General features: G+C 28.0%; 1 protein-coding gene across 1 annotated transcript; it reads right to left on the bottom strand.

Moving 5' to 3' along the window:
* Positions 1 to 5,434: 5,434 nt before the first annotated feature.
* AstCC (Allatostatin double C) lies at positions 5,435 to 25,046 on the bottom strand. The gene is made up of 4 exons (XM_065501119.1): positions 24,760 to 25,046; positions 5,984 to 6,197; positions 5,761 to 5,861; positions 5,435 to 5,694 (listed from the first exon to the last, which is right to left on the bottom strand). The coding sequence occupies exons 1-4, from the start codon at positions 25,033 to 25,035 to the stop codon at positions 5,449 to 5,451; spliced, it is 837 nt and encodes a 278-aa protein (XP_065357191.1). The 5' UTR covers positions 25,036 to 25,046; the 3' UTR covers positions 5,435 to 5,448.
* Positions 25,047 to 25,152: the final 106 nt, after the last annotated feature.

Here is a 25,152-nt window from a genome sequence, read left to right as displayed (position 1 = left end):
GTATGAGAATAAAAAAAGATGGAAATAAATCTGTAACAATCTGTAATGAAATTTCAAATTCGCAAAGAGGAAGTGTAGTCGAGTTTAAGTTTTGAATTTGGACCTCATGAGCCCACTAGGAGCGGGACCAGGGGTTCCCAAAGTAGGACACCTCGGGTATGTTCAATTTTTAAAATGATCCTATTTCTTCGTTTGTGTTCCGAAAAAATAGAATCTCCTCGTCGAGCACTACATAAAACTTCGTCGTAGCTATCAATTATCTCTTATAGCTTAGGAGATATTCGCATTTGAAAATTAAATTTTCAACATTTTTACCCACCCTACTCCAGTTTTTTGGTGACCGCGGTTTCAAATATTCCCCGATTTTATCCAGTTTTCTTTTATAGGATTAACAATAGATCTATATATCAAATAAAGAAAGAAGTGTTTAAAAATCATGGCTGAGTCCAAAGTTACATGCATTTGAATTTAAACAAATTAAAAAAGGCGATTTTTCGCAACTTTTTTGGGAAAAAAGTACTTTTATTCTTTTTAAGTTATCTAAAAAATTTCTAGGAGGATGTATAATGAATTTGTACTTTTTGAAAAACTAACTTTACGCCAAATATTCTAAATGAAAAAAACATTTATAATTTTAGATACCGACGGGAGGTCCATTCAAAAAATTCCTATTTTTTATGTAAAATTCAACTTTAGGGCAAAAATTCTCAAATCGCATACTCGATATCAAAATATAGTAACCTATTTTAGATGGCCCAATATGTTCTTAATCATTTTGTAAAGGGTTCCGATAACCCCGCCCCTGGTAAGGATATTATAGCCAAAAAACGAAAAAATCCCATTTTTGGGATTTTTCAAGATTTTTTTTGGGAATTGCGGAATACTTGATAACAAATTTAAAAATTTGTTTTTATTTTTCCATTTTGAATAGAAAAATCTACATAACTGTGAAATTTCATTAAAAAATATTCATAAATAAAAATTTTATTTCAATAAAACGTATTTTTTGTCATATTTTTCAAAAAAGTATTCCATGAATTTTTTAATTGTCAAAAGTTATATACATTATGTTTTTAATAATAAATAAATAAATTAGGGAAAACTAAACAACTCGTTGAGAATTTACATAACATAGAAATTCATAAAAAAGCATGTTGCCTACATAACAACATTTTTATGAATGTAAATAACAGTGCTAGGTAAATTCTCAGCGAGTTGTTAAGTTTTTCCTAATTTATTTGCAACGTAAAAAACATAAGGTAGACAATGGATAGAGGATTTTGTCTACTTTTCGAAAATGTATATAACTTTTGACAATTAAAAAATTCAATTGAACATACCCGAGGTGTCCTACTTTGGGACAAAACTTTCAAAACTTAAACTCGACTACAATTCCTCTTTGCGCATGTGAAATTTCATTCAAATCGGCGTAAGGGTTTAGAAGTTACAGATTTATTTCCACCTATTTTTATTCTCATACCACTGTGTGACGTCCGAAAAATTCATAAAATTATTTCATTTCACTAAACTGTTAATCTTCAAGTCCTAAGGTTTTCACCAATACCAACTACTTATACAAAAAGCATATATTTATTCATCAGGAGCTCCACAAACCTTGTTCCGTTTTATATATTCCATGCAAAATGTGTTTTGGAAAAATACGGCCATTTTTTACATGTTCCAAGGGAAGAGTTAACTGTAGCAAATCGTTTTTACAGTATTTGAATTTTGATCCCAAATACAGGTGATATTTAAAAAAAATCGAACCACCGCACATAGGTATGAGAAAAAAAAGAGGGAAATAAATCTGTAAATTCTAAACGGTTAGTCCGATTTAAATGAAATTTCACATGAGTAGAGAGGAAGTGTTGTCGTGTTTAAGTTTTGAATTTGCACCTCATGGGCATACCAAGTGTGGGTCCAGGGGTTCCCGAAGTAGGACACCTCGGGTATGTTCAATTTTAAAAATGATATTTCTTCGTTAGTGTTCCGATTTCAAAAAAATTACATATATAGAATCTTCTCGTCGAGCACTACATAGCTATCAATTATCTCTTATAGCTTAGGAGATATTCGCATTTGAAAATTTAACTTTCAACATTTTTACTCACCCTACTCCAGTTTTTTGATGACTGTGGTTCCAAATTTTTCCCGATTTTCTTCTTTTTTTTATAGGTCTAACAACGAATAAAGAAGGAATTGTTTAAAAATAATGATTGGGTCCAAAGTTAAATGCATTTGAATTAAAAAAATTTAAAAAAGGCTATTTTTTTGGGGAAAAAGTACTTTTATTCATTTTATGTTATCTAAAAAATTTCTAAGAGGATGTATAATGAATTTATACTTTTTGAAAAACTAACTTTACATCAAATATTTTAAACGAAAACAAATTTGATAATTTTTGATACTGAGGGGACCAGGTCCATTAAAAAAACGCCTAGTTTTTATGTAAAATGCAACTTTAGTGCAAAAATTCTCTAATCGCATAGTCGATATCAAAATATATTAACCCATTTTAGATGGCCAAATATGTTTTTAATTGTTTTGTTAAGGGTTCCGATAACCCCGCCCTTGGTATGGATATTATAGCCAAAAAACTAAAAAAACCCATTTTTGGGATTTTTCAACACTTTTTTGGGAATCGCGGGATTCCTGGCTACAAATTTCAAAATTTGTTTTAAATTTTAAATTAAAATTGTATTAAAAAATATTCATAAATAAAAATTTAATTTCAATTGAAAAATTTGTTTCTTTGCAAAAACATACTTTTGTACAAATTTCTATGTTAGTTAAATTCTCTGCGAGTTGTTAAGTTTTCCCTAATTTATTTGCAACGTAAAAAACATAAGGTAGACATGTTATACATCAATGGATAGAGGATTTTATCTATTTTTCAAAAATATATATAACTTTTAACTTTTTTGAAATCGGAACACAAACGAAGAAATAGGATCGTTTAAAAAATGTAACATACCCGAGGTGTCCCACTTTGAGGACCCTTGGTGGCGCCCCTGGTTGGCCCATGAGGTCTAAGTTCAAAACTTGAACTCTACAGCACTTCCTCTTTGCGCATATCAAATTTCATTCAAATCGGACTAAGGGTTAAGAAGTTACAGATTTATTTCCCTCTTTTTTTCTCTCATACCACTTTGCACGGTAGGACAGACAATCTAAAAAATCTAAAAATTTCATTCAAATCGGACTAAGGGTTAAGAAGTTACAGATTTATTTCCCTCTTTTTAACTCTCATACCACTTTGCACGGTAGGACCGACAATCTAAAAAAACTAAAAAAAGATTGACCTAAAAGTGATAACCTACATATTTATAAATGTTTTTTGTAGATCTTCTCTAGGACTATTTATATTTTAATGGCCGTATTCATAAACAATTTTTAAATTTAACATTTTAAAATCAAATTTTGTATGGAAATTTTGCTTTAAAACATTGTTTAAATTTAAAATTTGATTATGAATACGGGGGTAAATATCAGCCCATTCGGATCATAAATAGATCATAAAAAACTTCATTCTTTACTTTTATAAAAAAAATATTATTCGAATAATTCGATTAATTTTAAACGTGTGATCGAATTATTCGAACAAGTTAAAATCTCTTATTCGAATTATTTGTTTTATTCGAACAAGAGAAAAATCGAATAATTGGAATAACCTAGTACTTACATCAAAGATATGTACATTAAATTCAATTTAACGTTTGATAAAATCATCACTAAGTTTTTAATGAATCATTAGTAAGATTTAGCCTAAACTTCTACACCATTTTGTATTTCAGAATTTTCCAATTGTATTTCAGAAATTTCCATTGGTATTGCTATTATAATTTTCTGAAATACAATTGGAAAATTCTGAAATACAATTATAAACAATTTAAGTATAAATTAAAAATTCTGAAATACAAATGGAAATTTCTATATAGAATCATCCTAACTCTCCAATAAAGTAGCATATAGTTTCCTTCCAGAGCAAGAAACTGTAAAAATGTCAATAAAATCGTTTCATATGTGTATGAGTATTTTGGTAGTGAAAATTATCTCTTTTTAAACCCTTCACCTTCGTGAGAAGGGTATATATAAGATTGTCATTCCGTTTGTAATTTCCACAATATAATTTTCCAACCCTATAAAGTATATATATTTTGGATCCTTATAGATAGCGGAGTCTGAAGACCCCAGATATCTTGGGGATCCAAATCTTCAATAATTCTGTCAGATTTTTGACCTATATCTGGATTACTAAGTCATTAGTATAGACAATATGGATATCTAATAGATATTTCAAAGACCTTTGCAACGACGTATATAAGACCATAGTAAGTTGGACCTACAATGGGTCAAAATCGGAAAAAATATTTTTAATCCCATTTTTTTTTTCACCAAAACATAAAAATTTAAAAAACCAAAAATTAAAATTTAAAAAAAAAAATTTTAAAATAACAATTCGAAAAAAATCTTTTTCCAAAAAATTAAAAAAACAACTATGGAAAAAAATTGTTTACCTAAAAATATTTAAAATTTGTATTTTGAAGTAAAATTTGGTGAAGGTTATATAAGATTCGGCACAGCCGAATACAGCTCTCTTACAAAAAGTTTACATAAAATGTAACTTAAACCGAAATCTGTCATAAAAACTGAATTGTCAGTGTTGAAAGAATCATCCAATCGGTACATAAATTGTCCCTGTTATAAGGTATTCGCAATGATGCAATCTTATTTAAAACTTATTTGCTTTTATATCTGATATCCTATAAATAATGTAATCGCTTTCTAATGAACTTGTCCCATACATTAACTCGGCTTTACTTTTATTTCTTTTTGATTCAGCCAAACGTAAGAATACAAAATATACAACTGTGTTAATGTGGTTTATTATTAAAAAAAAAAAAGAAAAATAAAATGAAACAAAATACAGAAATATACAACTGTAGAATTACATATAAATTAGAAGATAATGCTTAATACTTAATAAATTAACTAATAATAAATACATATATTCATATTTGTGTAAATTATATATATATACATCGGTATAAGTATAAGTACATACATACACATGTAATTGTATATTTAAATCTAATTAATTATACGACAAATAAGTATAAAAACATACATACGCAGATAGAACTTCAAAGATACACGAATAAAATAACAACAAATATGTACGAGTATTTAAAAGGAACTCACAATGAGAGTTACAAAATGGCAGCAAATTTTTATCAAAACTTAGGTTTCGTAAAAATTTCTATGCAATGGTCCACATTGTGAGCAATTGTTTTAATTGATTATTTATTTTTATTCATCTATAATTAGTTATACGAAATAAATTTGAAATATTTTCTTTTACAAATATTGAGGTTTATAATGCTTGTTTTATTATTTATATCTATGTATGTATATGTTTCTAATTTAAGGTTTAGCTTTGACGGATGCTTAAAAACAACTCACAGCATTAAAATAACAACGCCAGTACGAAGTTGCTGTTCGTCCTCCCCCCACACCAACAACACCGCCAACACCACCGACACTTATATCACCGCCATTGTATCCATTTAGAAGTCCCCTACTGAGTGCCGATGAAGATGATGCATCTAATAATGATGAAACACCCTCCACTCCCATATCGCCACCCAAATCCAAGCCCACGTTCGCTCTTCTCTGAAAGCTCTGTGCCATTAACTGAAATTTTCTTACTCATGCCCAAAAATCTCTCAAATCAACTTAAGCTTTAATAATCCAACTTACAGTTTCGCCTGTAGCTCGATTTATCGAATTGAGATCTTTGAAATCATAGTCCATCATAACAGTTGGATCATCATCGCTGTACATGGCAAGATATGGAGAATCTAAATAAATACATATATAAATACAAACACACGCACATGCACACAGGCATTTGCATTATTATTTATTTGAAATAGAAACAACAACAAAAAAAAGAGATTTAGATATTCTGAATTGTCATCACCTTTATTGTCCTGCATGCTGTCATCTTTGTCGTTTCCCTTGTTGCGTTCATTGACTCCAGTTGGAATATTTTTATTATTATTGTTGTTGTTGTTGTTTTTGTTGTTATAAAACTCACTTAATCTCGCACTACCACTGTGTTCTTTTTCCAGGGCATGATGAAGAGCCACCATTAGACGATCTAGCAAAAGAGCTGCTCTTTTCGGTACCACCATCTGCAAAATAATTTCGTTCCCATCATTAATTCTATATAAAGTGATATGTATGTATGTATATTAGGGTAAGTCGATTTTTTTCACGAAAAATCATATAGCAGAAACGCATTCTATGGAAAATTCTAAGAAATTTTCCCCAAGAAACCATAGGTCTAAAATCAAATCCTATCTTGCGCATTTCGTCTTTTATCCAATGATATTTCAATATAAATTTTTTTTAATCAAAAATATTAGTCTAACACCCACCTTAAAGTATACCGATCGACTTAAAATCACTTTCTGAGTCGATTAAACGATGTCCGTCCGTCCGTCTGGTCGGCTGAATGGCTGGCTGTCCATGTAAACCTTGTGCGCAGAGTACAGGTCGCAATTTTGAAGATATTTCGATGAAATTTGGTACATATTATATTATTTCGGCCAACTACCAAGCCTGTTGAAACTGGCTGAAATCGGACAATTATTTCATCTAGCCCCCATACAAATGTCCTCCCGAAATTGGACTTTATCGGTAATAAATGTTTAATTTATATATGTATCTCCACAAATTCCGCTCCAAATAAGTTTTATATACACAAAATTCATGTCACCAAATTTTGTTACGATCGGTCTATAATTAGTCATATCTCCCATATAGACCCGTTTCCGAAAATCACTTTAACGTGCATAAATCGCTTAAAAATGTTGGTATACTCACAAAATTCAACATAGTAAACTTTCATGTAGACATAAATCACACCAACTAATTTCATGGTGATCGGTCCATAATTGGTCATAGCTCCCATATAAGGCCCACTTCCAAAAATCACTCACGAATATAAATTATTGAAATTTAAAAAGAAAAATGTTTTTATTCATTTACTTGGTGTAGGGTATTATATGGTCGGGCTTGACCGACCATACTTTCTTACTTGTTTTTATTGTAATTATTGAACCTAACTAATAACATAGAGTTCGTGCATAGTATCTGGGTAAGTCAAGGATCGAAAAGAGACAAACGAGCGAAAAGTTATGATTGAAACCGAATAAAATAAATACAATTGGAATTCATCATACAGCAAATATTGTATTTTTTGCCACTTGGAAGCAGCTTTGTGAGTGTTTTCATTATCTTTTCTCACCTAAGAAGCGCCTTTTACGAAGTATGTACATTAAAAATTGTATTTTGTTGTAAAAACAATTTATACAACAAAATTTATCAAAGTGAGATTTTATTTTAAGAATTTTACGTGTCTGCTCTTATGGCAGTTAGTTGTTCTGTGAATTTTTTTCCAAATTTGTATTAAACTTCACAAAAATCAATTTTTCTTTATATGAAAAGCCGCTGTCACTTACAATTACGTAGACAATTTTTGTTTTTAAAAAGTTCGTCCGGATCAGCACAGAAAAACTAACTACTTAGACATGTTTTACATGTACAAAAGAGAAACAGAAGATTCGGAACGTAACAGAACGTAAAAACTAATTTTGCCTTCAATATGGAAACCGGTCTGTTTGGATATAATGCAGGCTAAATAAATCCTTCGACTATAGCAGAATGTTTGTTCTCCTGTTTAAAAAATTATTTTTATTTTCAAAATGAGTTTTTCAACAATTCACCATTAATTGAATTCCATTGGAGGTGAAAATAGTTTGCTACAGTATGGACAAAAACCTTAGTTTAATATAGTTATAGCTAAAAGGGATTAATATATATTTTTATCTGAGAGTGGCAAGGGTATATATAAGTTTGTCATTCCTTTTGTAATTTCTACATTTTTCATTTGCGACCCCATAAAGTATATATATTCTGGATCGTTATAGATAGCGGAGTCGATATAGCCATGTCCGTCTGTATGTCTGTTGAAATCAACTTTCCGAAGCCCCCAAATTACTTACATACATCAATATCTCCGAAATTCTTCCGGCTCGGTTGCTATTTAAAATCGAGAAAATCGGTGCACAAATGGCTGAGATACAAGGAAAAAACCAGGACAACCTCGATTTTCGATCTGGGTTACTAATAGGGTATTCATTCGACTAATGATCGTTCGATTAGTCGAATAATTTCTTACGAATAATTATTCGAACTATTTAAAAATGGTCATTTTCGAATAACGAATAATTCAAACAATTTTATGTAGAATAATCGAATAAAACGAATAAATGTTCAAATATATTTAAATTTATTAAATTGCTTAAAATTCTTCATAATTCCAAATTTAAATAAGTAATAATGAATGACTCACAAAAATTGTATTGTTTCTGAAATTCGACAAATAACTAAAGACAAAGGGACTTTCGATCACTGTAGAAGAGTGTTCCGATAGCTCCTTCTATAAATATATAAAAATATTACTGCAAGAAGTTACAATTCTAAAAACAAATCATTCAAAATTTTTAACTTAGGACTTGAACCAATGAAAATAAAAAAAATATTAGAAGAATCGCAATTAATAATCAAAATATTAACTTAGATTAAAGTGGAGTTGAATGTGATGGAGAATGTGATTTTGAAGCGGTCGTCGAAAGTGATATTGTGGATGACATTTATAATGATAACGTTGAAATAGACAAAGGCCATGATCTCAAAATATATGTATGCATATAAGTGATGTTATTAACCGCGTACGTAAGTGTTGCAAAATATTTAATAAATCGAATGATAAACTCAAATATTGCAAACTAACGTTTTGTTGCAAGAAAATCATGGAGTTCGTCTTATACATGATTTTGAACATCGTTGAACATCTTTGTCTAACATGATAATAAACTTTTTGCGTATTTGTAAATGCTTCAATCATGCACTGCCTGACTTCAAATTAGCCACGTTCACTGACAATGATATCAAACTTTGGACAGATTTGTGTAATTCCCTATGACAACTTTATTAAGCAAATATTCGGATCCCTGATAGAACTTGAGGGTATAATACAATTTGTTATAAATAATTTAGATAAACTGAATAATTAATTTACTAAAGAATTAGTTACTCATTTTAAAACCCGACATAAAAAAGTTCTTAATACGTTTATATTGTACTTGAATTCAGGATCCAAAACGGAAACTATAGGGTTTGCTAGTCAATTATTTTTTAAATTGTTCAGGAGTTAATCTGATAAGAATATTTTTGATGAAAATTTAATGATGGACTTTGTTCGAATGTTTTTTAACATTATCAATACTTGAGTTGTTAACTTAAACGTTATTTTTTGTTTTTCAAAACTTCATTCTTTACTTTTTTAAAAAAATTTAAATTATTCGAATAATTCGATTAATTTTAAACGTTTGATCGAATTATTCGGACAATTTAAAATCTCTTGTTCGAATTATTAGATATTTCAAAGAGAAGTTGGCCCAACTGGGTCAAAATCGAAAAAAAAATATTTTTTAACCCGATTTTTTTCCCCAAAATTCCAAAAAATGAAAAAACAACTTTTGAAAAAATAATAAATTTTGTATACCTAAACATATTTAAAATTTTTATTTTGAAGTATAATTTGGTGAAGGGTATACATATAAGATTCGGCACAGCCGAATATTGCTCTCTTACTTCTTGTATTAATATACTTATCAGAATTAACCCTTTGAAGACGAAGAATTTTCCGCTGGAAAGGCGACATTACGAGACTAAAGTGTTGTCAAAATTTAAAAATTATTACTCCTTCTACGAGAAAAATCATAGGACATATGTGTCCCATTCGTCGTCAAAGGTAAAAATTTGGGAACAAATGCATTGAACAATTAAAAGCTTTTTTTAGTTTCAAAAAGTAGAGTATTGCTTTATTTACATTGCAAAACCAATAAAATTGAACAATGGCATAAGGTGTTCCCAAACCTAAAGCGGCCAAAGAATTTTTATTTAAACTCCAGAGGAAAAAAGACAATCAAAACTACGTTTCGAAAGCTTATACCGACCTTGATTGCATATACGGACAGGTTTTATACCCAGCAGAAAGGTATAATATTTTCCATAAGTGAAGCAGATGAGTATCCATAAATTGGCAGAAATAAGATTGTACTCGTCTACGATGGAATATATTCAGTACCGTTTATGTCCAAGATTATGATTCGAGGTAGTTTTGAAAGTATTCCTTCAAGCTTACATTTTGCTATCAATGCTGAACAGCTAAGCCGTCGTCCAATTATACCATTGAGCCTTAAAAATACGACCAATAATAAATCATTTCAACTAAGCATTTGGAAAAACTTTGACCCAAGGCAAATACTTATCAGTCTTTATACGAGCATATGGTAAAATTTAAGGGCCGCAGTATATGAAAGACAAACCTAATTGACAAACAAATTGGTCGTATTTTTAAGGCTCAATGGTATATATATATATATATACAGGCAAAAACGCAGAGAGAGGTAGACATTGGCGAATCCGTGGTTCAAGATATGACAGAAGACCTGGAAAATGTTATATTTCGATAACATTTCCAATAATCCAATATTATTATATAATCTTATGATCAATCGAAGATCAGATTTTATGATCGTCTGTTTTTTATGGCTGTAGCTGGACATTATCAAACAAGATAGAATGGAGGAGTCAGGACAAAAAACTGAATTGATAGTCGAACAAACACAATTTGTTTCGCATGTAAAAAACAAAAGAGCCTTACTGGAACAGAAATTGTTTTGAATTTTATCACAAATAAGTTCGATTTTGATTTAGATTTTAGGAACCATATACAGGATCTCATAATTTTAAATTAATATTTTGTGTTTTTTTAATGTTTTTTACTGAATTGTTTGTTATTTCATTGTTTATCAATTATAAAATATTAAATAAAATAAAAAAATTTTAAAGAAAAAGCTCCTTTATTTTTACCTTTGACAACGAATGGGACACATATGTCCCATCATATTTTCAGTACCCCCGGGAAAAGTATAGAACCGATTCAAAATGCGTTGGTCAATAAATTTACGTAAGGCATTGGTACATCTAATACTAAAAGTTTATCCAATAGTATCAATTAGAACTCGAGCTATAAGAAAAATAAAATTGTCAAAAAGAATATACGAATTTCTGACTTTGAGAATCCCTTAAGCCAAACTTAAACAACATAACCTTAGTATTAATATTAACACCAATGAACACATTTGTTTTTTATAGAACAACACCGCTTAGATCAAAATCCAATGAAAATTGTGGCTGTAATGACGAAAAAAGCAAATGGGACATATGTATCCCATTCGTCGTCAAAGGGTTAAAGTGCACATCTATATTCCAGAGGGTGATTAGGGATCTACTTATGGTACCATTTTTGTTTTTTTTTTTTTAATTAACCAACCTTAATACATTAAATATGTATGTATATCTGAAATAAGTTGGCATTTACAAGAAACTACTTATTTAAATTTTTTCTTTGATATAACTTTTAAATTCTTCGAATCAGTGTACATAAGAATGAAAAAGGACTTACTTTTCCTAAACCCATAAAAACCTAGATATTTTAAAATATGTCCACTAATGGAAGTGCAATCCGTGCATTAACAAATTAAACGTGAATTCACTTGCATACTTTTTTTGATTAGCTTCGCTAATGAAGTATCGAGTTAATAGCTAGTAGTGTAAATATTAAAATAATTCGAAGCAAAACATTGCAAAAAAAGTGAAAATTTTGAATGAAAATATATTTTATCTAAACTAACATATAATTAACCAATAATAAATAGGTTGGTTGAATATATTAATTTAAATAATTTAGTAAAACTTAATTTAGTATATTATTTTGCGTGAACGTCAAATAATATCATATTTATACCCAACATTACCATCGTGAATCAGCGTATTATGCATTTGGGTTGATGTTTATAACGCCCAAAAATATTAGTCTAGCACTCACCGATCGACTCATAATATCTATGACCGACCGTCTGTATGGCTGGCAGTCTAGTCATAGCCAATATTTAGTCGTAGCTCCCCTATAAGGTCCGCTTCCGAAAATCATTTTAAGAGTATAAATCTCTTAAAAATGTTGATATACACATACAATTCAACAAAAATAACTTTCATATAGACAAAAATCACACGATCTTATTTAATGCAATCGGTCCATAAATAATAAATTCATGCTCTATTAGTTATTGCTAACACATTTTGATTATTTGTTAAAATTAGAAAAAGTTATTACCGTAATGAACAGTACATACATATTTTCTTTACATAGGAATAACATAATTCTTTAACATTAACAGCATATCTTTAGTATTGCATTAAATTCATTGGAGAATACACAGATTTTCTCTAATTTAAAATATTAATTCATTTCCGTTTCGTTGGAAGTATTTTTTTTTTGATAAGATACATACATAAATACATATGTAACTTAACCCTCTAACCGGCCAATTTTATTTTGAGGTAAACAAATATACCAGGTTATTGTTTGAATAAAAAAAAACAAAAGACAAGTCACGTTCATATTTATCACAATAAGTAAATTGTTTGTCTTTTTACACATATTTACCGTTATAACGGGAGAAATAAGCAAATGAAGCAGCATTAAATACATTTAACATACCCCGCCTAAAGGCAGCCTATCCGGTTAGAGGGTTAATAAATAAGTTTGATAATAAATATTGAAAAAATATCTACAAATAGCATCTATGAATTAATTTTCTTTTCTATAGTTTTTTTTTTAACAAGAACAGACTAATATAAGTGCGAATAATAAATAAAAAACTGCCATGGGCTTTCAAATATATGTATTATATTGAAACAAATAAATGAAATTTTATCTATTCGATTACAAATTGACGATATTGATACAGACGAAGAAAATTATAATTTTAAAGCAACACCTTGTGGCTTTGTTAGACTGGGAGGATACAAACTTACATATTCAATGACCACATCTTACATTTTTTGATTTCTTAAGAAATACATTGATTTTTTTATTTGTGCGAAAACTTGTACACTTTTTATGAAAATCAATTTTTTAAATCAGAAAACAAATATGTCATCAATCAGTTCCTTATCAGCGTACGCACAGTGGTTTAGAAATTTTTTTTTGGAAATAATTCGGTATCTTGGGAACTATTGGAGATATTGTAACGAAATTTCACATGGTATGAGCTGAGGTGTTTTCGAGTTGATTTACTTTTGTTCAGCTTCCTTGGGCCAATGGGGGCAAGTGAGTAGCCCCTCAAAGTTTGTCACCTCGGATCTGAAATTTATTTAAAAAAATCACCAAAAATCCATTTATGAGCTAAAATTTTGGATGCAAATGGTCCTTGAGAAGATCTACAAAAACTATGCTTACAAGTGTAGGTTATTTCTATTAGTTGAAGAGATATTCAGGTTTATTGATTTATTTTTTTTAATTTTGCTCGATCCTTTTATGGTTTTTTAGATATGGCGGGCCTATGGAAGGTTTAAATTTATTTTTAAAATATCAGCTATATTGTCGATAAAATTTTAAATAAAATAAAAAAAAGTTATATGCATCCAAAGTTGGAACTTGTAAAAAGGGCCGTATTTTTTACGGGTTTTCCCAAAAAATATTTTTTCTTTTGTAGAAAAAAATTTCTTCGGGACTATATACAATTTTTATATTATCGGGAAAGATAACTTAATGCAAAAGCGTGCAAAGAAAAATTTGGCTCACTTAAGCGGACATACCACCCCCCAGTCCTATCCAAACTTGAAAACAAAGAATAATAACAAGAAGTGAAACGCTGTCAAAAAAAACCTAAGTCGGTTGTCATAAAAAACCTAACTCTATGCATGTATTGGTACCATTTTGTTTATATGTAGTAGTTTTCAAACCACTTTCACCACACTCCTCAAACACACAGAGTTGTAAAAAAGCGACCTTAAAAATTATAACAAAATTGTACTATAATTAAATTTAAAAAATTCAAACAATTCTCAAATTATTTAATGTATATTTGAACTAAAAAGATTATATAATTAGATTTTTCAGCTTTTTATTCCATAATTTCTGCAAAAATTAAATCTATTTGAATATTTTATTAAATTTTAATACTAAATTTTACAAGTGTGTTTTTTTCAGTTTTAATTTCAACACCCAAAAGAATTAAAAGTCAAAATAATTAAAAAAAAATATTTTTCGTTTGTGCGAAATATACATGTTTCGGTTATTTTAATGGTTTATATGTGTGGAAAAAAATAAAAGAATATTATGTGTCTGTGAAAAAGTGTGTTAGAATTGCAAATTTATTGCAATTTTCAAGAAAAAGTTTTGAAGTCAAATCTCTCTCTCAAGTGTGTTGAATTCACATACTACTTGTATGTGAGAAGAGAGAGAAGTTGTTGTTGTAGAAAAATTGAGAGGCTTCCCTTCTTGTTATTCTTTGCTTGAAAATGTGTTTTTGAAGCACATTTTCCCCGTTTTAGGAATTTCAGTATTTGAAAATAAAAAATTTCAAAAATTGTAATGTCATAATGTTTTCAACAATATCAACAACAATATCGTTGTTGTTGTTTTTTGTGTTCTTGATAAATTTAGGATGCTGTACGCTGAAAGTGGGCAATGTACATACATATGTATATACTAATTATAAAAAATAATAACGCATCCACAACAAAGGTGAAGGGTATATAAGATTCGGCATAGCCGAATATAGCACTCTCACTTGTTTTATTTTCAAATACTGAAATTCCTAAAACGGGGAAAATGTGTTTCAAAAACTGAGTTTTTTTAGAAAAGTGTCTACTGTGAAGTTATTTACTGTATGATAGTAAAAATACTTAGTAGGTATTTAAGAAACATATGGGGTTATACAAATATGGAGCTTTTCCTTGGATCGGTGCTTTGCCTTTTTAGACTTTTTTACTGAAACCGAAATTTTTCTTTTAAAATTGGCCAAGTTTGGATAGGACTGGGGGTGGTATGTCCGCTTAAGTGAGCCAAATTTTTCTTTGCACGCTTTTGCATTAAGTTATCTTTCCCGATAATATAAAAATTGTATATAGTGCCGAAGAAATTTTTTTCTACAAAAGAAAAAATATATGGGCTTTTTTGGGAAAAACCGTAAAAAATACGGCCCTTTTTACAAGTTCCAACTTTGGATACGTATAACTTTTTATAGAGAAGAGATAACTGATAGCAAGTTGTTTTTATTTTATTTAAAATTTTATCGCCAAAATAGCTGATATTTTAAAAATAAATTTCGACTCTCTGTAGGCCCGACATATCTAAAAAACCATAAAAAGATCGAGCAAAATTAAAAAAAAATAAATCAATAAACCTGAATATCTCTTCAACTAATAGAGATAACCTACACTTGCAAGCGCAGTTTTTGTAGATCTTCAAGGACTATTTATATTCAAAATTTCAGCTCATTTGGATCATAAATGGATTTTTGGCGATTTCTTTAAAAATTTGGTGAGCAACTTTGAGGGGCTACGTACTTGCCCCCATTAGCGCTAGGAAGCTGAACAAACGTAACACCTCAGCTCAAACCATGTGAAATTTCGTATCAATATCTCCTATAGTTCCCAAGATACCGAATTATTTCCAAAAAAAAAGTTTTTAAACCACTGTGATACGTTTGTATAAAACAAGTCGAAAATGGCATATTATTCAGGGAAGATCGCTGGAAATTTGTTTGGTACATATTTTTTTTAATAACTTGGTCATTAGTTAGTCAGTACAATAATTTGTATAAATTTAATTTTATAAATATACTACAACACTGTGGGGATAATTTCACTTAGCCCCCATCAATACAAGCTTCCGAAAACCTCAAAAGCACCTTTAATAAATGTGTATCGATTTAAAAATCAATTCCAATTAATTTAGTATACACACAAATCTTATTACAAAATATGATGATGATTGGTTCATAATTTACCGTAGCCCCTATATCTAAACGATGAAATGCTTCGCAAACTGTGATTTTTACACTCCCGCAAATGAACTGTCAATAAATGTATGGAAATTCGTTTGCACAACTCTGTTTGCGCGACAATTAATCCTCTAGTGCCTAAGTATACCCAAGGCACTCATCGCAAAAATTCCAATAAATGCAAATATAACTGATTTTTCATTTCAAAAACTCATATTTTAAAAAGCTTTCAAAGTTTTTGAAATTTTTATTTGACATTTTTATCATATATAAATGTAATGTATAAAATTAAATTATAAACGTTTATATGAGTTCCCTTATTATATTTTTACTTTTTATGTTGCAAATGAATTTGATTTAATTTTTGAAAACTGAAAAAAAATTGATTGCACCTTGTTACAAATTTTTTATTAGAATAAAATTTATTTAAAGCTTTATTATTCCTACATAGCTTTATTATTCCTGCATATTTTCCAGTTCATTTGAGCTTTTTGGCCCGCTTATTTTGAATTTTTAGTGCTTATTTAAACTTGCCCTGTTCATATAATTTAAAATAGTTTTAAACAATTTATATCGAAAATGAATCTTAATACTCAAAAATTCTTTAAATATGTATGTTAATGTTCAAAATATAAGTGAAGGTCATTATATAGGTGACCCTATTAAACTGGTGCATATTCCTATAAACGCAATTAATTTTTTTCTGTATTTTTGTTATATCTTTGTTGTTCTCATCCAAAAGCAAAATTTAACTTTTTTAATGAGAGACAACTTAATGGTACTTTTTGAAAGTAAACAAGTTTTTTTTCTTATTCTTGTTGTTTGCCTTAATTATGCGATCAAATGTTCTTGGTGCTATTTTAAGTGGAAGATTCGTATAAACGCAGACGTGAAATTTGTTTTTAAAAAAGTTACCAAAAATAAAATATTGTTACGAAATTGTACTTGAATTCAAATATAACGATTTTAAGGGCTGATTTAAAAGTAGCATAATGCTTTCAAATAACAGTGCTGTAATAGCAAACTGTAACATATCTGTGGGCATTATTAAATAAAAGCTTTCAGTTGACCATTGATCATAAGTTGGCAACGCTGTATTCGAATTCGAATATTCAGTTAATGAACATTGTAGAAATAGAGCTTTCTAGATGGTTATGCAGTGTTATAAATAGTGGCAGAGGTTGCAGTCGTGAGTGAGTTTATCAGAGACGCTTTTTGAATAAACATCAACTGAGTGCCTTAAAGTGTGTTGTGTTTTTCAAGTAAATTCGTGTAAATTATAAATTGTGTCTGTATTTCTGCGAATTAATAATCGTGCATAAAAAACATTGAGTGACTATTTAATTCTGTTGTTGTACATTTGAATAAATAAAGAGTTGTTACCATTTTCAAACTACTAAACGGCTTTTATTTGCAATCAAAAGTATCCGGTTTATTTAAAGGAAATAAACCAAACGTTTTGAAAAGGTTAAAACGTAACAATATTATCAATTTTAATTTTTTTTCAACCAAAGGTACGTTTCTCATAGTAACATCTCAATTTACTGCAACTTTTTCTATTTGAATCAATAAATTTCATCAATTTTAAAGATGCTCAAGGGAACTTTTTGTCCGATCAAGAAAAGATTCAAATTAAATTTTTTCACGACCAAGGATGTTCCAATAGAGAAATTGGACGTAAAATTAACCGTTCGGAAAGTGTGGTGCGAAATTTCTTGAAGAAAGGTCAAAATTATGGAGTTCGCAAACCTACAAAGGGAAATACAAAACTAACAAGAAGACAATTTAATCTAATAAAACAAGAAGCAACCCGAAACAAATTGAATTCCACACAAATAAAGAATAAATTGAATCTTCCAAACAAGATAATGCTACAATCCATGTTTCTATGCAATCGAAATCTTGGTTTAATGAACATAGCATTCCTCTGTTGGACTGGCCAGCTTTTAGTCCGGACTTAAACCCAATGGAGAACTTGTTGGGATACATGGCCCGTAAAGTTTATGCAAATAATGCCCAGAGTTAAAGCATAATGACTGTGACAGAGCTGAAACTAAGAATTAAAGAAGTCTGGGAGGAAATTGATTCCAATCTGCTTAAAAAATTAGTGGAATCAATGCCAGACCGTATTTTTGAACAATCCATAACAAAGGATCATCCACACATTATTAATAATGCTACAGTGGCCCATAAATTAAAGTGCGTTTATAGGAAAATACCCTTAAAAATGGCTGTTAATCTCGAAAATTAAGTACACAGAAAAAAGTTTCAACATAAATATTATGATTCGAATTCATTGATTTCAATTCATAACATTTATAAATAATTTCTTAAATAGTATGATTTTTTTAATATTTTATGTTTTGAAATAAAATCTAGAAGGCTTGAAAAATATAATTTCAATTTCATTTTTATTTTTATGTTGTTCAAAAATGTTTGAAATTTTTCATGGAAAATTTTTAGTTTTTTATGATTTTCAGCTACAAAATGATATAAAAAGCGCGAAAATGATTAAATTGATTTAAGAGGATGAAATGCTTTTATATTTATGAATGTTTTATTATGTTTAATGATAATTTTTAAGTTTCAGATATTCTCCTTTTTATCTTAAAATATTGGCCAATATATGGCTATTATGCAAATATTCTTGCACTAATTCATTATATAATACAATTATAATGCAATTTATTAAAAAAATTAAGTAAAAAAATTTTATAATATTTATGAACATGTTCTTATTTTGAATGAAATAAGTTTGGGAAAAAAAAGTCAAGTTCGATTAATAATATTTATTACAAAATTCATTTCAATTATGAATTTCTATTTTCTGTGTAAAAATAAATAAAGTACAAATGAATTTTTTTTGTAAACAATATTTTAAGTGATGTCTTAACTAATTTAATAAACAAATTTGTAGCCCCCTAAATATGTATATGTTTAATTTTTACAATCTTTTTAAAAAGTAGTGTGCGTTTATAAGAATATGCACCAGTGTATATAAGTCCTACCTCCAAAATTTTAATTTCTAAAATCGGGCAGCACGATCGATTAGTTGTACAGACCTTATTAATGGACCTTGGTTTCTTTTCTTCAAAATTACGATCCGTTACACACCTATTGCACAAAATATCGATAGATTTTTCCAATAATTACACTAATGGAGTAAAAATGAGATATACAGTTTTTGACATATCCGATTTCAATGATATTTCAAGATAATATAAGTATTGCTAGTACATATGTATCAAGTCAAAAACATTTTGATTGGAAAAACTTGAAAAGTTAAGAAAAGTGTGCATACATAATTGTTCAGAACTTTTAAACTATACAATGTACAACTTCAAATTTGATTTATTTTGTCAGATATAGATATTTCATCAAATTGTGTATACACAATTTCTTGCAATACATAATACAAATAATACACAATTCATTTGAAAATTCTGACAAACGCAAAATAACATATACAGTGGTGGCCATGAATTTAAGACAAAAATTGTTTGCTAAATTCCATGTAATTGTCAATTATTTTTTCAAATATTTCCACAAATATGTATGCATGAGGACTGTTTTAACACACAAGTATGTTTTATTCGACTGTGTCAATTCATACATATTCACCATGAACACATAAAATTTTTCTACAACTTGACCAAAACATTTTTTTTTTAAATAAACATATTTTCTCACATTTATATCATTATATTTTTATTATTATAAAATATTCGGACCAAATTTCGTATTTTTAGTTCCATTAGTTTCGGTCATATCATGTTATTAACAGCGGATGTTCGCTTTGGTGGGTCAACGTATATCCACATATCTTTGTCCATATATGTTTTACCGATTTTTTCAAACATTTTTCAGAAACTAGAAACATTAATAATAAATTTCATACCCTTAGAGTTCCTTTTATTTTGGCTCTATTGCACTTAAAATTCAGTTGATGAAAAAAATGCAGGTATTTGTCTTAAATTGGTGGCCACCACTGTATATGTATGTATAATGGATCCGATTTAGATTTTTATTTATAATATTTAACTTTTGCAGGATTATAAAAGAGAATTTGGTTTTTGACCTTTCATATCTTGAGATAAAAAGTGCAAAAGCATATATCTCAAAATACGACATGTTTTAAGCTCTGAAAAAATATATAATGATAACCAAATTATCTTATCATTTCCAGACATCGTGCTCTTTCATTTGATACAGATCAGAAATTGGAAAACTGAGCAGACAGTTTTTCTATATACGATCTCTAATTTCAAGCGTTCAAGCGGTCCTGTTCTGTATTAATTTCTTTATCTATCTACAATTTTTTTTTTAAATATTAGACTAATAATATGATTTTTTGTTACGGCTAGACTAATAAAACTATAGAAATAATAAAACTATGAAAATTCTCAAGGATATGAAAGGATAAAATCTTCAAAGAACAGTATTTACAATTTTTCGTCCTGAAAAATTAAAACAGATAATTGTATCCATTTCTTTCATTTGATACCCATATCGGCAAAAACTAATGGGTAGAAAAACTTAAAACTTGTCCTTTAAAACGAGAAAAGGTCATAAAATTAAAAACTGCGAACGATGTATTATAAACGATATCTAGTTCCATGTGTATATGGTACCTTTCATTTCGAAGAATAATCTAAAAACTTAAAATATACTTTTAGGCATAGCTGTAAATTGTGAATATTTTTATTCAAAATATTTCCAAAAGCTTAATTATTTTTGAATTTTAGTTACATTTAAAAAAATAAATTTATATTGAAATCATTCTATATTATTCAAAATAGGATATTAATTAATATATGTATATCTATTTAGAATATAAAGCATTAAATATTATTTGATTTCAATAGAATACGATATTAAATAAATTATACTTAAAAGTTTTTAATAAACATTTATAAAATTATACTAATAGTATTTGTATTTTAGTAACAATAAGTTGTATTTTATTTATTATATAATGAATAGATTTTAAAATATTCTAATCAATATGAAAACATGTAATTATTTTCAAATTATATTTTTATAGTAAAAATGAAATATTAATTTAGTTTATTCAACTACCCAATAAGCATTTTTACTGGAATTCAAGTTGAAAGCAAGTGTAATTCAAGCCTTGAATTATAGTCAAGCAATTGAAATACAGTTGTATTACACTTTATTTCAATAGCATTCTCCAGTAAAAAGGAAACATAAATTCAAGCCATATGTTTTTTGTTTGAAAAATAAATAAATTTTCAAATATTTTTCATGTCTAAAGTATAATTACATTTGCATTCAAGTCAAATTCCAACAAAATGTTCAAGTGCTTGAATTTTTGGGGCTTTGGTGCTTACTGGGTAGTTATGAATAAAATATTATTTTACTTATTCGAAAATTTGTTGATAGATTTTATTCAAAGCAATTTTCTTTGAATAATTTTATTTCTCCAAAAAAAAGAAAAATATTTAAATATTCAACAAAAAATTTTATAATACTTTTTTATTCATAGAAATTTTCTTTGAATAATTTTATTTGTGAAAATAAAATCAAATATTTTAACAACAAATTTTTGAACAATTTTATAAAAAAATATTTTTGTTTGTGAAAATGAGCTCGGACGATAAAGATTTTTCTTCCGAGGATTATGAAAAAGATCCTTCGTTTGCTATAAATAAACAAAAACAACTTTCAAAAATAATTCAACGATATTTTGAACGTCTAATTTCACTTGCAGGGTTATTAAATAGCCTTAGGAGGAATGCCATGTAAGACGATCATTTTGAACAACTAGTTACTTTAAAAACTGTTTTTAAAAATAATTCATTTTCTTTTTCACAATTTAAATTAATAATAAACCTCAAATTGAAACCATTAATCTGTGTCCATATTCTAGTGATAATCAATGATTAATTAGTAGTTTTTAAAAATAGAATATTAGATATCAGAGAAACAATATCTAAGAAAAAACAAGTTGAATCTGAAAAAAATTTGTAATTCGTTTCGAAAATAACTTTTTCAACTCAGAATGCAATCAGAAGACATTTTACATCAGTATTATTGTGAAATAAAAATATTCTTTAACATTTATTAGAATTATTTCTATTCTGTAATTTTTGGAAAAATAAATTTATTTGTTTCAAATTTGTGAGAAATAAAAATATTTCTAAAGTTTTATTAGAATTATTTCTATTCAATCATTTTTTGTTTGAATAATTTTAGTTTTTTGTGTTTTGTTTGAATAAATATTCGTTGATTTTATTTGTATCTAAATGAAATAAATTTAAATTTTATTCAACTTTGTTTTATTTGAATATATAAAATTTTACTATTTTCTAAAAAAATATCAATATAATTTAATTAAACTAATATAAAATGATTTTATTTATTATTTATTTGGTTTTAAAAGATATAAATATGCATAAATTTAACTGTAAATATTATAAATAAATTAGAGAAATACTTTAATTAACTAATAAATAATTTGGAAAATAAATATTTATAATTGGAAACAAAAGCTAAAATAATATAAAAAATATTTATATTTTGTATTTTATTCACAAGTTACAGCTATGCTTTTAGGCATATATTTGTAATTAGTTGTCTGATATAATAATGATAACACAGGGTAACAAAATCGAAACAAATTTTAGAGGCTTTTCAAACCACTACACAATTTTGATGTATTGTGGTTCCAGTAGTACAAATATGGTCTAAATTTTAAATTCTATGGAGAAGTTTTTTAATTTTTTTTTTGTAAAATTCTGATTTTTTTAATTTATAACAACTCAAAAAGGGTTAGTCCGATATTATTAAAATAAACTTTGAAAATATTAGATTTACATAACCTTTAATCCGTTTATATATTGCGTTTTAATCGGCTCAGTAGTTTCGGAGTTATAATAACAAATTGAAAAACTTAATTGTGAATAAATTCGAAAATAACCCATCGATTTTTATGGCCAATATCTCATTTTGTTCCTATTGCGATAAAGCCGTTTTCGTGATTTTAAAAAAAAAATTTTATATTTTCTCATAAAAAATATATTTTTTTTTTTTATTTGTTAGTATAACTCCGAAACTACTGAGCCGATTAAAACGCAATATATATGTATGTGAAAATTTTTACATAGCATGGGGAAAATATTTTCAAAATTCAATCAATCGAAAGAAGAACATTAACTACTCAATTTTATGTATATCAAACAAAATAGTTAAATTTTGTGAAAATGAGCGAATTCACTTCATTGTGAATAAATTCGAAAATAATCAATCGATTTTTATCTTCTAAATCTCATTTTGTTGCTATTATATGTGGCTTTGCGACAAAGTAATAAACCTGAACAAGTTCTGTCGTTTTCGATTTTTCATGAGTTTTTTAAAACACAAAAATTTGCTATTTTCACGTAAAAAATATATTTTTTGCTTCAATTTGTTATTATAACTGCGAAACTACTAAGTCGATTATAAACGCAATATATAACCGGATTAAAGGTTATGTAAATTCGAACTCTTTTAAGTTTACTTCAATAATATCGGACTAACCATTATTAAGTTATCATAAATTATGGGGAGAAACATTAAAAAAAATTCATAATTTTAGAAAAAAAAAAATTTTAAAAAAATCTATCCATAGAATTTAAAAATTTTACCATTTTTGTACTACTGGAACCACAATACATCAAAATGGTGTAGTGGTTTAAAAAGCCTCCAAATCCTTTCGATTTCGTTGCCCTTATCTTATGTATCTACATTAAAGTGGAGCGATAATGTATGAAATTTTTTTTTTGATTTTTGTTTTCAATGTAATAGCGATAGAAAGTAACGTTTTAATGAGTAAGTTAAACGTACGAAAGATTACTTACTTATTTTGATATTTTGAGGTGCCCCAACACAATTGAAAATCTTATACTTTATAAACCTTATACTTTATAAACTTTAGTTTATGTTGAATATAAATATTTTTATGTATTGTTGGGTCAATATAATTATATCCAATAATTAAAAAAAAATAATTTTTACTTGAGAAACTAAATTCATATTTCATACGTTTTACAACCCACATATGCAGAAGTGGGTATTTTTATACCCAATCCACAAAATCGTACTTGTAGCTTAGGAAAGTGGGCCTAATAACTTTAATTTTAATTTTTTTACTGATAGAGGACATCCAAGACTGCTAGACATAAGGGGGGCATTGGGGACTTCCACTCCGCCCGTTTTCTATAGCCATTTATTTTTGGATTATTATAATGAAAATGAAATTTGTTGTGTATATTTAGGAGTTAAAAACTAAACTTTTAACAGGTATTCCAAAGCGATTACGAAAAAATAAAAATCGCTCCACCCTAATCTACATAAATTATATTATATAAAAAACGATTGTAACATATTTTATATATTGAATAAAAATATTCTTCTTAAGTCACCTTTATCTTATGACATCCTTAGAATCCCATTGCCAATTTTTATTTTTCCCAACAGTATAAACTAATTTTTATGAAATCATGAATTTCGAGATGTCCTTCTTCAAATGACCCTAATCATACTAATTGAGTAATACATTAGTATAAAAAACATTTTGTCATTTAGTTACAAAAATATTTTTTCTTTGTTTTCAAATATATCACAAAATTTCAATTATCTCAAAGAAGCGATTTATTTAAAATAAAAAAAAATCTCCCTAAGGGTCGATGGAAGTACCAACCATTCGATGGTTTAATTGTTGCACACGAGCAATTCTCTATTAAAAGTTGTAATTTAAACTTACTGGATATTCATCGTAGTTTGATTCCAATTGATCGCTTGCGCTAAATATTTCCTCCGGTTGGCCTGCAGATCCCCCAATACCACTTCTAGATGTAAGTGTACGTTTATCGGCTGGTAAATTTTCGGATCCTCCCACCTGAGGTAAGCGTTTGTTATAATGCTGAGCATTGTGAAGAGAAAAAAGTGGCTGAACCGTTTGGAAGAGTAAGAGAAGCAATAAAAAACCACCGGAAGATGTATACGTTGATCGTATCGTTTGTTGAACTCTTTCCGACATTGTCTTTATTTGCAATTTTTATATGTTTATCTCTTTTGGTAGTAAAATGTGTAACTTAACAGTAAAGAATTTGTACTGAATGGGTTGCAGTCATTGTGAAGTCCTTTTATAGTTTGA

This window comes from Calliphora vicina, chromosome 2 (genome assembly GCF_958450345.1).
Source record: "Calliphora vicina chromosome 2, idCalVici1.1, whole genome shotgun sequence".
Taxonomy (NCBI): Eukaryota; Metazoa; Arthropoda; class Insecta; order Diptera; family Calliphoridae; genus Calliphora; species Calliphora vicina.
This window is presented reverse-complemented; position numbering and strand designations above follow the sequence as displayed.

Bases quoted from the DNA above. Each gene is read 5' to 3' on its own strand.
- AstCC (XM_065501119.1), bottom strand. From the start codon at position 25,035: ATGTCGGAAAGAGTTCAACAAACGATACGATCAACGTATACATCTTCC. The intron at 6,198-24,759 runs GTAAGTTTAAAT...ATTATTTTGCAG, and splicing joins CAAACTACGATGAATATCCA to ATGGTGGTACCGAAAAGAGC. The intron at 5,695-5,760 runs GTAAGTTGGATT...AGAAAATTTCAG, and splicing joins ATCGAGCTACAGGCGAAACT to TTAATGGCACAGAGCTTTCA.